This window comes from Falco naumanni, chromosome Z, assembly GCF_017639655.2.
Source record: "Falco naumanni isolate bFalNau1 chromosome Z, bFalNau1.pat, whole genome shotgun sequence".
Taxonomy (NCBI): Eukaryota; Metazoa; Chordata; class Aves; order Falconiformes; family Falconidae; genus Falco; species Falco naumanni.
In genome coordinates this window covers 43,199,956-43,214,432 of record NC_054080.1, presented here as the reverse complement: position 1 = coordinate 43,214,432, position 14,477 = coordinate 43,199,956, and the positions used below count along the sequence as shown (strand labels likewise).

General features: G+C 38.7%; 1 protein-coding gene across 1 annotated transcript in view; it reads right to left on the bottom strand.

The window, feature by feature from the left end:
* Positions 1 to 14,477, bottom strand: part of FRMD3 (FERM domain containing 3) — a 138,468-nt gene that overhangs the window by 57,030 nt on the left and 66,961 nt on the right. Inside the window, exon 3 of the mRNA XM_040580567.1 lies at positions 4,016 to 4,058. Coding sequence (XP_040436501.1) covers positions 4,016 to 4,058 — 43 coding nt within the window. The remainder of the gene's footprint in view (positions 1 to 4,015; positions 4,059 to 14,477) is intronic.

The following is a 14,477-nucleotide window of genomic DNA, read 5'->3' as shown; positions in this document are numbered from 1 at the left end:
TGCATGTTCCAGACAGAACAGTACTCAGTGTTTTTCTTTTATACATAAGAAATACTTGATCTCAATATAAACCTCAAATTGTGGGGTCTTCCTGATGGCACTCAATTAGTTATGGAACAACACAGGGCAAAGTAGATTTTCATCAACCAGTTATAATATGCTTTAGAGCGTGTTATTAAATCTTCATGAACATCTCAGGTAAAGGATACACAGCATTTGGATTAGTGCCTGAAGAATCACACAAAACTTCCCATTGTCACTATGCACAGATTTATGCACCACAGATTTGATTACACTCTTTTTTAGATTTGTGCTGAGACATGAAAACTGATGGTAAGTTTGTTGAGATTTAAGAATCTTTAGAAAGTTTTGCACAACCCATCTCTGCACCTGGGTTCTTGCTTCCCCTAGTTTGTTCCTTCTCCTTTCATATTTTATGACAGCATTAGAGATTAATGAAATTAACTTAACAAATTTCAATGGACTGACACAGGAAACCATCCTTTCTGCATTACTCTCTTAGATCATCTGAGATGCAAGGCAGCAAGAAAAACATGTAAATTTTGAACTCCTGCACATAACAGCAACAGAACTGATTCTGTTCCACTGTAATCAAGAACAGAACACATACAGTTGGATATTTCCCACAAGCAAGTTACAGGATAGCTGTATACTTATACAGAATAACCTTTAAAATTGGAGAAAAAAGGGAATGAAAGTGCATGGGAAAACGCTGTTCTGTACTTTAACATTAGTACTGATGTGCCCAGTAGGATTTACACCAAGACATTCCTAGACAGAAAATAAGTAAAAACATGTAGGATGGCCAAATGGAGAACTTTACTGGCAGCATCTGGGAGAAAATAACTGTGTACGGAAAAAAACAAACAAACCAAAAAACCCAAAACAAAACAACAACCACAAAAGAACAGAAAAAAATAGTTTTAAAAGAACCACAAAGATGATGCAGCTACCTTAGGCAACCTCCCAGAGAGTTTTTCAACACATTATTTGAAGCATGGTGCTCACAGCTACGGATCACTGGCCACCAGCTGGCTTCAACCAGTACAAGACTGGCAGTGGTACAGGGCATTTCTAGAGACTAAAATTTCCCCTCTCAGGCAAAATTAGTGGAAAAATGGCTGAGACACAGACCTAGACTTTACACATCATCTTATGACACAAACATTTCAGTGAAGACAGTAAATGCAAAGGTAGATGCCGAGAGAATAAAAGATGCCATGCCTTCCTCCTTCTTGTGTTGCACCAGAACACATTTTAATACGGTTTCATATGTAATAAGACAAAATATAAAATATTTTGGAAGATGCCTTCTGTCATATCCCAGTAGTACTAAATATGAACTTAAAGCAATCTTTGTGAAAGCTAACTAAAGAAATTAAAATGGTAGCACATCACACAAGAACCTATGCAGACTTCAGAGCTTCAAACATACAACATTCTGTCCCACTGACAGAAACACAGCTGCCAAATTCTGATTGCTGTAAAACCTGACTATATAGAGGGATTATGCCTGAATGATTCACGTACTACTGAGGCCCATGAAATCTAGCACCTACTGAAATTTGTATTAGAACACTACTCCCAGACATTCCTTTTCTGCTCTGAATATTTGTAATACTGAGCTGCACGAATAAATACACTGAAAAGCTTGTTAGTGTTGCTGGGGAAAAAATGAAGTTCCCCACAAATGGTAGCTGAGATCAAGCAAGCAGCATTTTTCAAATTCTGCTGCATGTATGCAAGTCCTCTGTATTCCTATGTAAATCTGAGCATTTAACTGAATTTAGAGCACTTTGAATCATTAGTAATAATACAGCCAACTCCTGCATCAGGGGAAATTAAAGTCCATTCTTACAAAACAGATCATTTCACTGTCTTCTGAATTCCTTAGTGTCAAAGAAAAAAAGGCAGCCTCCATCCAATGCAGTCTCTGTGAAGAGCTTTCTGCCACCATTTCTCCCAGAAGTCATATATACATAATGCATGTTCTATTAACCAGTCACTTCATGGCTTCAGTTATGGAAAGAAGCACTTTACAGCTCCTATTAATTTCAGTCCTCACTTGTGTCACCTGAAACTGGGATGCTTTTCAAATGAATATTGGTAATTCCTTCTGAGTCTAAACTTTTTAATAGTAAACTGAGTATTTTTAGATAAAATACAAATTAACCTGTGTGCCTTTAGAAATTGCTTAGTATTTGACATTAATATAGCATATTATAGAAAAATAAATCAGGAGGTTTCTGATGTGAAATGCTTACAAAAGTGTCCTTGAAACCTGTGGGAGCAAAAGATCTATTTATGCATAATCTACGTGGATTCTACACATGTATAGAATATATATATATATTTCCTTGTTTTATTTCCTTAAAGGGTTACTGTAGCAGCTAAAATCCTTCATCTGTGCATCTGTGACAAAAGATAAAGTTACACTACTATTAAACTGAAGCTGCTCATGAAAAACCAATCACATAGTTCAATTGCACTTCTGTCCTAAATCTAAGGTTGATAACAAAACTCCTTTGTTTGTGTCTCATTCTGTTTTGCTGTTGTTGTAGACCTTTTCACTATGATAAATAACTTCGTACTAGCTGCATTTTATTTTGCTTTTTTTCTATGCATTAATTTTTCGGTCTTCAGAGATTTTATTAGGATTCTACCCCAAAAGGCACACAAGTTCTCTGATGAGACCATCACATCACTACGTCTATGGAATTTATAGAGTACCATCGATCACATCTAGGCAACATCTATACACAGGTAGAATTTTTTTGAGTAAGTGAAAAAATTCTGAGCATATCTGCCAGCAGAGTTCCAGAATATTTTCACTTTCTCAAAAAAATTCTTGTCCCTTGTTTCTTCTTTCACTGGCACTGCAGAGGAGCACAAGTTAGTTTTAGCTTGACATTCTTGAACTTATTTTTTATCAGATAACACTCTGGTTAGCTAAACACTAGATATAAACAGTTCACACTGAATATGCTAGGTACATGTGTGCATGCTTATATACACATGCATGAACGTGTTGCAACATATACTATTACTGCATTAATGGAAGAATTTATTGAAGTATTCCATGTAGTCCTGCTAGCACCCAGGACTACTGTTTTTAGGTATTAGACAATCTCTTAAGCCTCATCACATTTTAAAACAAATACATTATTTCCCATACAAAAGACACCTTATGCTTAAAATAGAAAATGGCTGCATATGAAGGGTATGTGAATAAAATTATATTTAATTTTGTAAACTAAAAATAGGCAACATCTTTTATCAAACAAGACACAACTCCCAGTGACCTCAGTCAAGTCTCAGAACTGCCAAGTAACGGCTCTCTTCCACTGCCGGATATAAACCTGAGCACCAAAATAGTTCCATTTCCTGAAGAAGTCTTCACAGTTGGCCCATTGGAAAGGATGAGCCAGACCATAAAATTTCAAAAAGAAAATTAAAATAATACATTCCTATTTTGAGGAGTCTTTTTGAAATGATGACTGTAATTTTCCACTTGCCTGTGGCAGGAGCTCACCACATAACCCACAGCACTTGAGTTTGCTGGACTGTAAGACTGATCTGAAATCAATGCACTGCATTGTCAGGAAGCAGGGGGCAGCAGAAAGAAAGCAAACCAGAAAGACTCAGAAGCAGATTGCCACACTCCATATTTTATTGCCATCTCCCAGTGGATGATTGCATCTGCCTGAAAATAAGAGCCAGAACATACAGGTCTTCCCACCAGATCTGCCACCCCACACACATCAGCTGGCCTCGGGCTCTAGCCTGAAGCAGTAAACTAAAGCTCTTGATGTGCAGAGCACTGTGAGACAGTGAAATGAGTGTAGCATGGAGTTTTTAGGAGTCCAGATGGCACACGAAGGGCCTATTTGCACCAACAAACAAATGAAGCATATTTTAAATTACTGCATGGAAGCACAGGAGAACCTTTCAGCATTTCCAAAGCAGCTTAAAAACAAAAGCTCTCAACACTTACATTTCATTTGCTTGAAGATGGACTTGTTGAGCTCAAGCCAGTGCTAGAAAAGCAAAGCAGAGAGCACAGGTTAATATGGATCACAGCAGACAACAATATCCTTGTAGATGTACGTGGTACCAAAAACAGGAAGTAGGATTATTGTTTCACTGAGACATACATAAACTCGAAAAAGCACCTCCACAGTGTTATAATACTGAAATTGCACTGTATAAGCATACTTGATATTTTACCACTGCTTATAAGATGTAGTTGAGACAAAAAAAAAAGACAAATAATTCAAAGACCAAGACCAATTTAAAGGAGACAGGCTCTAGAAATTAATTCACAGCAGGTGTTTTAGTCTTACACTTTCAGCCATTTTTCCCCAGAAGAATTATACTGGACATAGGATAGAGTATTCAGAAATATTAACACAATCCGATCATTAATGCTGTCTTCTACAGTTTTTGTAACTAAAGCATGTGTAAATACTGTATTCTCAGTCAGCACCCTCAGTGTTCTCTTCTAGCAAGAACTAAAGATCTGAAGGGAAAAAAGTGTTCTTTTCCATTAAATGTTTATGCTATGGACAGTCAATGCACAACAGAGCCTACCAGCTGATGTATAAATTTCTAGGGAAAGACTGCTATCGCAGGAAAACTTTCATTTATTAATTCTCCTGGAAAAGAAACTCAGATGCTACCATAATGAAAAGGTAGGCTAACATTTTAGTTAAGACCCTTAGCACATCCCCTGGTAACAGTAGCTGAACTGTCAGTAGGACGTTTTGATTGACAAAAGAACATGCTGATATTCAAGGCCCACTTCTGACCACAGCCAACAGCATCTTTCCTGTAAGCAAAAAATCTCCATGCTAAAATAAGATTTGTGCTGCAGAAGCAGCTGGTCAAAAAGCATAGTACTCAGCTTTAATAAGCTCAATCAACACTGCGAGGCCTTGCACCAAGGGGTTTCGTTTATTAACCCTTTTCATTCTAGCTCTAAACCCCTATGATCTACTGCAAAACAAAAAACTAGCATTTCTTAAAACATACGTCATACTTAAAATATCCTACAGCAGCTACTATTTTTCCTCATAACTTGTAGGAATTCTACTACAGAGGAAGGCAAGGGGAAGATACTTTGTAGGTATTGTTAGGAAGTGACAGAAAATTATTTTAAAAATGACATCTCAAGATTTCAATCAAAATCAGGGGTAACTTAGAATTAATTTTCTGAAACAATTTACAACAAAACAAACCGGAAAGAACATTTTCAAATATCTGCAGCTTATATGCTATGGCTGCTCAGAAATTCCTGCATCTAGTTTACAGCAATATTGGAGATAAGCACTACTGTGCATTTCTTTTTGAAGTTCAATTATCACTAAGAGACTGATTGGAACCCTAGTACTCAAAAGACAAACAAAACAAAAAACCAAAACTTCAAACAACAACAAAAACAATCCCACACTATTTCTTCACCTGTTTCCTCTCCCCAGTATCTCCTATTTTGAGGGAAAGAAAGAAACAAGTGAGAAAGCAATGACTGTTTCACCAACTTACCAGAAATATCTAGCTCATTTCATTCTTTTTTAGATCACACAGATACATTATTTATACATTTTGCTCTGAGTAATGGGGGGTAAGGGTTGTTCATAAAAAAAGTAAGGCAATTTAAGACATTTGGTACCATCTGCAGTACTTTATAGATACATAATTCAGAATGAACTCACAGACAGGAAACCAGTCAAGACACACAGATACGCAATTTTGCTTTCCTTAACATCCTCACACACCTACCCCACCTCCACCAGGATCTAGGCAGTCCAAGGTGAAGATTCAGACAGCGAAGGAGAACTTGGACAGTAAGCCATGCTGTACTGTTCCCTGGGAACTGAGCGTGAGGAGGTATCTCACTATTTTCATCCCACAGGAGCAGAACAGAACTTGTCTGGTATTCCTTTTTGAAAGGCCAAGCTGAAATATTAGCAAGGACCAGGTCAGCGTGTACAGATGTTTGAAAAAGTCAATTACCTATGCTAACAAAAAGTCAGAGGTAAAAAAAAAAAAGCCAATTTTCAAATATGAAACCCTTCTAATCTACCATATGAATAATGAGAAAGAGGAAACATGGATGAAAATCCCCCATGCAGTGCACCAAACCCCCAGGAATGCAGATTTAACTAACACATCCAAAAGCAAACACATTTCACTAAGACCTGACTTTCATGGGTTAAAAATGGATTGAAAAGACACTGAGCAATTAAGCAGTCTACACTTTCACTTGGAGGTCAATATGCTGACAGGCAGTTTTTATAAGCTCAGATTTCTGTGGTGACCTTCTGTTGGTGGAATATTGTGAACATACAGGCAATTCAGCTGAATCTTCCAGAAAACTGAGCAGTTGCTTTGTAATTTGTGATTTTCAAAGACACAGCAATTAGGTGCTTAATGCATTCTGAGTGTCAGGGGAAGATAAACACCTAGTCATTGTCAGTACTTCTGAAGATAGTCACCCTTATATTTGTTTGCATATTTCAAGTTAAGTTTTAGGAAAGATTTTCCCCTGAGTACTTATCTTTCAGCTTTACAGCATTGACTATTAATAATTAATAATAGTGCCTCATCTCTATAGTACTATAGAGTATTCATGCTATATTTATTCCAAGATTAATTAGCTGTTATAGCTAGGACCAGACTAAGGTTCCTATAAATTCATGGAAGGGTTTCTGCAGGAATTTTCAATTGAAAAGCATCACGGCCTTGCAAAATGCTTTTTCCATGTATCAACCTTTTTTTTTTAACAATTTCTCTGAAAAAGAAAAAAAATCCTCAAATGAAAGGGAAATACAACGTTTTGAGTTAGTCTGTCAGGCCAAATTTTAAAAGCATTTCAGATCTTCAACTGCGAAAAAATTTCATTACTACTGTATGCCACACTGCCTTGTGGGAACAGAACATAGGTGTTTCCATTTTTTTTTTGTAAGGCTAACACTTCATAAGACAAAATACATAAACAAAGAGAGTCAGAAGTAAAACTTGGAGCCAGAGGCAATAATCTTTAATTTCTCTCCTTGCAGTAAAATGTGCTAATGAGGGGGACAAAACCCCAGCAAATCTTAAACAGTTTCATTTTTGCCTCATGTATTTCACATCACTGTCCGTAAAGGCTGCTTTAATTTGGGTGATGGCCTACACCCTCAAACCAGCTTGGCTTTATATGTGATAGAATATAATGATCACCAGAAATCATTCCTGCAGAGGCTGAGCTTACCATTTCCTTGATGGCATGTTAGCAATGTGGTTGTTGCCTAATGGAGAAGAAAAGACTTTGATCCCAGCCCAGCTAACACCTATTACCAAGGATCCCGTGACGAGATCTGTGTTCAGCACTGCCAATTTCTAATCTCTTCTGCTGAAAGAGGTTTGGGTAGCAGCTGGGCATCTAGCTGGTCAGGCAGACGTCCTCACAGAAGCAGAAGGCAGACAGAAAGATACTTAAAAGGGTCAGTCATGGGACAGCTAATGAGTCAGGTGCCAGTGGTGAGTAAGCAAACTATTATGGGTATCACTTTTGGTCCTGGGATCATAATATGCTGAGAATTGCCTTCTGACTGAGGTTTCATTGCAACTGCATTCTGTGTTTCAGACTAATGCAATTTTTGCTTTGTAAATACAGCTCTCACCTCTGATCAGTCTTTAAGTGGCACTGAGTAGTCATTAGTAAGGCCAGGTGTGTTCTTGCTTACCCACAAATGCTGGGCAGCTGATGTGCTACCAGCTTCCACAGCAAAAGCTGAGGATGAGCAAGGACACCACACAAGGGTAAAAGCACCATTCTAGAAAGGCAATTTAATTCCAAAAACACTGATGTGGATTTTAGCAAACACATTTCAGCCTGTTTTGAACAAAGTCATTCACTGATAAGCTCAGACACGACTGAGCTTGGTCCTGGTATAGCACAAGGGTTAAGGGTTTTGGAATTAGAAGCAGGGAGGAAAGAGGACATAATGTCCCATATCTCTTCTTACACCCATTGTAAGGGGTCAGGTGTCATTAAAAACCCCACTGTTCTTCCTCTACATTGCAGCAGCCACTCTATGGTGCAAAGACGTGTGCTCCAGTCTCACCTTCCTATGGACTCCAGCATAAGACTGGCATAAATCAAAGCCTACCTCCTACAAAATTGCCAAGCCATGAGCAGGTGCTCGGGACCTGACCAGCCACTGAATTCAGTGAAAAGTCTCTCCCTTCCTGCAACAGAAGAGGCTTTTTATTTAGTCTCCGTGTTTGGAAGAGGATCAGTAACAAAGGGGCAACCAAAAGTGGCCAAATACTGTATTTAAATCACACCCAGCAAGCAATACTCAGTCACGTGCTCAGATGTGCATACAGTAAAACAGAATAAGAAGAACCTGCAGATGTTACAAGAATATTTTAACCAGGCAACAAATGGATTTGAAGACTTTGTTGAATGGACAGAAGAGAGCAGGGGAATGGAGATATGCACTGAAACATTGCTAGAAATGTAATAAGATTAATTTTATTTAAGCCTCAACCCTATATTAATCTTCAAAATTAATACCTAACCTTTTCCTTGAATGAAAGGCAAAATTAAAATCAATTTGCTTTAGCCTCAAAGCAGTGACTTGCACCAGGTCACTGCCTGCCACAGGTTGGATTAAAAAAAAAAAAAATAGTAACAGTATCCAAAGCTAATGGAAGCTCAGACGGGGAAATAAATTGGGTTCCCACTCTGTACCAGCACAACAGATGCCAAATGACCCTGGGCAGCCTGCACGTCATCTTCTTCATGCCCTAAGGCTGACACCATTTTTTCATGGCTTCAAGAACCTCTAAACCAGGGGTCCTCAAACTTTTTAACCAAGGGGCCGGCGCGCGGATGCAGTGGCAGGCAGCCATCTGCGGCTGCTTGGTTTCCCCCCCCAACCCCCGGCGGGGGGGGGCGGGGGGGTCTGTAAATACCGGGGGCCAGACTGAGGACCCTGCAGGGCCATATCCAGCCCACGGGCCGTAGTTTGAGGACCCCTGCTCTATACTGAGAACATCAATATTTTTCCATTGCAGCAAGGGAGCTGCTCCTCTGTACTGTTCACAAAATCAGGGCACTGACTCTGGTTAGCGGTATGCTAAGCAGGAAGAAGCAAGGTACATCACTGTCACAAAAATACAATGGAACAGAATCACTGTTTGTATGATTCTGAGCTGCAATTTACTAACCAGATTTCCAAAGTCTCACTCTGTTATTCCTATTACACCAATATATTTAGTGCTGTATCCAATCAACTGATCCATAACCTCAATATCAGCTGAACATCCAGCCATGAAATCTGCATATATTGATGTATGCATGAGCCAGCCACATACCCATAGACAACAGATTCAAAACTGATGGAAAAACAACCTTTATTAAATAGCCTGCAGAATTATTTTATTTACAAGGTTACTAATCATCAGACAAAATATTTTAGTTGCACCATTACTGCTGAATTAAATTTGTATATTCACACCACTATTCATTTGTGCCAAGACTGCTTGGTACATAAATGCACTGCTACTGGTAAAAGTGGGAACCCATTTGACTTAGCACTTTGTCCCTGGAAATGGCCCAAAGCAAACACTTAGAAGAAGTACAAAACTAATAGCTCCCATTGTGTTCACTGGGCTTTTTCCACCAGCCTCCATTGTAACTTGTTTCTAAGTCTTCCTGGACTTTAATCAGTTTGTCTAAACACTTATTTTTAAACAATTTTGTTATATTTTTGGCAGCTACAACAATGAATTTTATGAATCAATATTGCATTTTAAAGACTACTTCTTTATAGCAATTGTTTTATAATTTCTTAGTGTGTTTCAGTTCTGTTACAAGAATTACAGGGCAATCTTTCCTTGTCCGCCTTCTCCAAGCCATTTTACATCATATCTTCCGCTGTCAGTCTCTCTTGCTCATTCTCTCACGCTCTCTTATTCATTCTCTCTCACTCACCTCTTCTCCTACTGGAATTATTCTAGTCTAATCCATCTCTCTTCACATGAAATCCACTCCTATTTGATATCATTCTCAGGGCTGCCTTTGTTCCTTTTCTACTCCTACTGTATTTTTTTGAAACAGCATGACCTGAAACTGCACACACCAAGCAGGGTCACAGCAAGACTTTGTGTAAAAGCACATAATTTTTGTGACAAATCTGTGCAGGAGGGGAGATTCATATGTGTAGAGAAAGATTAAAATTGTAATTAACCTATGGATCAGTCACACTGGTGTTCAGCCTGTAATACTTCTGCTCTACCCCTTCAAAGAGACTGGAGAGCTCACAGACAGCTACATAGCTCTATGGAGCCTTATGGGTCATTACACAAATACATAGACTTGTTAAACAAAGGTTGCAAATTATCTGCTGTCTCTGCTGTCTCTTTCTGTCCTAATGTGGGACCAAGTAGACATTTTTAAGAACATGTATTAAATAACTGTTGTTTCTAAAGAAGAGACCAGCTGAACACAAGGCTTGATGACCCTTTCCAAAAGTCCCTCTGATGAGGAACTGCTGTACATTTTGTGTACATGACCCACTAAAAACAGAACAGCTACTTCACAATAAATAAATGCATTGCTCACAGGCAACACAGTCCAGTTTTCTTCCCTAGAAAATACTGGGACAATGTTGAACAACTGGGGTTATAGGATTAAACAAATACTCTGCCCAGGTCCATTGGAAGTGCCGTACTCTAGGATACAAATGGAACTCCCCAGCAGCCTTTCTAGTGAAATAATCATGTAATCTGAGAAAAAACTACCTGTGTGTAGCGGTGCCTAGCAGCTTTGGTCTCATCTAAGCTTGAAAGGAAAACAAGAATTGTATTTGCAACAATTCTCCACAGAGAGACTGGCAGGAGCACTGGCAAATCAGTGGTGCACAGTGTCATCCTTCTAACTCTGGGAAAAGTCAGGAAATCCCAGCGTACTCACAGCCACCATTAAAGACAAGCTGCATAGCTGGAGTGTATTCATACAGCAGTTTCACTGGTCATACAGCCTTGCTTTCATACTGCCAGGGATACATGCACAGAGCTAAACCCACTGCACTGCTCCTGAGTAGCCCTGCAGCACATCCAAATGACAAAGCATCTTAATGCTTCAGGGTGATGACAGTCTCAAACATTTGTACACTGACTGGTGAGACTTCACAGTTGCTTCACGGTCCTAACAAAGCCTTGTCATAACACCTAACACTTCCAACCTACCTCATGGGTAGCTCCAAGGTATTTCTGCCTAACTGCCACATATCTTCACATTCAAAAACATAATTACAAGCACATGCTCAAATCCACCTATTGGGAGTAAAAAGGGGGAAACAAGTATTTCCAACTATAAATCACTGCTCAGATGCCTTACTGAAGGGACTTGAAGAAAACATTTCACCACATTACCATCTTCCTTCAGCCCAGTCCTCTACTGCCCTTAATACCAGTGGGATCCCTCAACAAGGGTTCTCTAGTGAGGATGGTGAACAGTAGCTGCATCATAACATCCTATTCCCAACTCTAACAGCCCCAAAATCACAAAAAAGTGCTCAGTCAACCCAGGGTATCTGGCACAGAATTAGCTATGCTGCATATCCTCAAGGGTAAGAGTGTGTATAATATCTATTATATGAAGATATACCAACAGGTAGCTCCTGGAGTAGCAGAACCAGTAACACCTCCTCCAGATATGTCCCCTGTTTGAAACTACCCGTTTCTAAAAACTACAAGCTCCAAATGATGTTTTCTAGGTTCTTAGTGTCTCTCTCCCAGCTCTCTCTAGATTCCCCATGGGGGAGTGCTGCCCTACAGCATTTCCCTTGGTAAGAATAATAATAGGGATTTACCCATCTATGTGGCAGCTTATCTTGATGAAACCTTACAGGAATGTAATGTTTGAGACCTATACACCATACAAAAATTGACCAAAGCTGGCTTCAAAAGTTACTACACGTAAGAGTTGGGGAGAAGGCCAATGGGATCCCATATACCTAGTTTTCTCAGAAATCCAGGCAAAAAATTCAACAGTGAACACTAGGAAATCATTTGTTCCCAGCATAGTACCATTAGACACCAAATGGCATGCTGCAATTTACTGCATACTTTTACTACAATCCTGGCTTTTCTGAAGCTACCCTAAGGCATAGTTTCCCCAAAGGAACATCCAAATGTGATGCTAGACGATAAAACAGCAGATATGATGTAGAACCTAGAGTCTTTAATTGCTAGTTCATTGGCATTGTTAATCTCATGCATATCCAAACATAATTAAAAAGCTACGTGCTGCCTTCTGTTAGGAGTGTCTTCCAGTTTCTTTTTTGGTCTGGAATAGAAAATGAAAAACTATAGAAAATTTTATAGTTTGGCTATGCCTAACATATCCACACACGTTTTACTTATGCAGAAGGAAAAGTTTATTATTTAAGGGGGGGGGAAGGAGGTATACATCATAACTTACTTGAAAATTGACCTATAAAAACAGTAGCTTTTTCCCACCACAGTTTTCCCACATTTCAAAATTTTGTTCCAGCCTAAGACAATGAGCTCAATCATCTAAATTTTTCACATAGTCAGAAGTTCTGAATGTTCTAAACACAAATATTGAAACATTTCATTTGAAATATCTGAAATACTGAAACAGTTCATTTTTTAAATTCTCAAACTCAGTGAAGTGTTTCAACACTCCTAAGTCAAAATGCCACATTTTGGTAGCATACTCGGAAAGAAGACACTCAGGGTGAATTGAAGCTGGTATTTTTGCCTGCTTGAGCTCTCTCAATAGATGACAAAACAAAAGGACTGCAAATTAGCTTTTGGAGCAACTCTGTAACCTTCACAAAAAAAATTACATACAAATAAGAGAGAGGCAAGCATCACTGATAGACTAAATTCCAGCAGGAGTAATTCTGCACAATATTCATATATATATATGTGTGTGTGTGTGTATACTATATAATAAGATACTATTATGTCATATAACTTTAATATTCAGAGCCAATCAAGAATAATTCACTAAAAGCCAGAATTAAATGCATGATTTTGGCAGTTCCATTTGGAACCACAGCTATAGCCCTATCTGTGCAGAAGCAGAGACTATGCAGTGGAATATAAACTACAACAGAGGCATTCAACACTTCCAAGAAAACAGGCAAAGTAACATGAATTGTACACTACCTGCATCAGAATCAATCAAAAAGCGTAAAAAAAAAATTTCACGCTTTCTTGTTTCAGCTTTTATTACATATTCTTTGGAAAAAAACTCAGAAAATTATGCCTGGTCTTTATCTCTATCAATGTTTAACGTAAACCCTTCCATAAAATTATAGAGATCTGTCTTAAAATTCATCACAAATCCAGTTAAAAATTTTGCCCCGTTGCCTCTATTATGGCTGTTGCAGACATTACAGCTCTCATTGGCTTAATTAAGAAGCCACCTCTCATGCTCAAACTTTCTTTTTCTTTCTGCTTTACACTCTGATGCATGCATAACCGTATCCTCTTATCCTTTGTTTTGCTGCACTAAACGGGCTATGCTGTTCTTAATATCATCTCAAAAACAAGTTCTCCATTCTCTTTATCTTTCTAACAGTCCATCTCCTGATTCAGTTAAACTGATCTTTCCTAAATGCAGACATCTAGATCAGAATAACTGCAGTCTCATTACGGTGTAACGACTTTAATACTTTCCTGAAAATACAATCCTAACAAGGGGCAAACAAAGTGTTGTCTTTTGTCATAGCCACATCATGCCAACACCAGACCAGGGAATATTCATTTTATTCATTGTCCCATATCTCTTTATTTGTCCACAAGGCACTGAAGTGCATTATCACATACATTATTGAACTGGTTTAGGATAAATTATCACTTCCCTTCAAAGCAACTGTACTCAGTCAAATCACCAGGTTTAACTTTAGAATGAAGCTCTCTGTGAATTCCACATACAGATCTTACCGTTTCCATTTTGTAATGCATCTAACAGACCCATAAGAATGTACTGCAGGAAATGCCTCTCCCTTTTTCCTTGGTGGGACCTGCAAGAACTCCACAGAGCTTCAGAAATCTCTTCTACAGAGCTGTAAGTACTGTTCCGTGTAAGGTGGCTACAATGATGTGACATTACCCCTGTGACCCCGCTACATCTTATACTTGCTATATAGCTCATCTCTATAACCACAGACCTAAACAACTACTCTTCTGGAATCTCAGGGGCTTTTGTTAACATGAATTTCAGGTAGCTACGCTCAGAACTACTAAAATACAAAACTGTGGGAAAAGCCATCACCTACCTCATCATTTCAAAATCATGATTTCCTCTATTTTTCTACTGTGCTGTTTGCTGATGAACTTTATGTAACTACAGTGCTTGGGCCCCAGCACACTTATCCATAAAGTCCCACATTGTTATAGTACCAGGAGACTGTTGGTTAGTATGT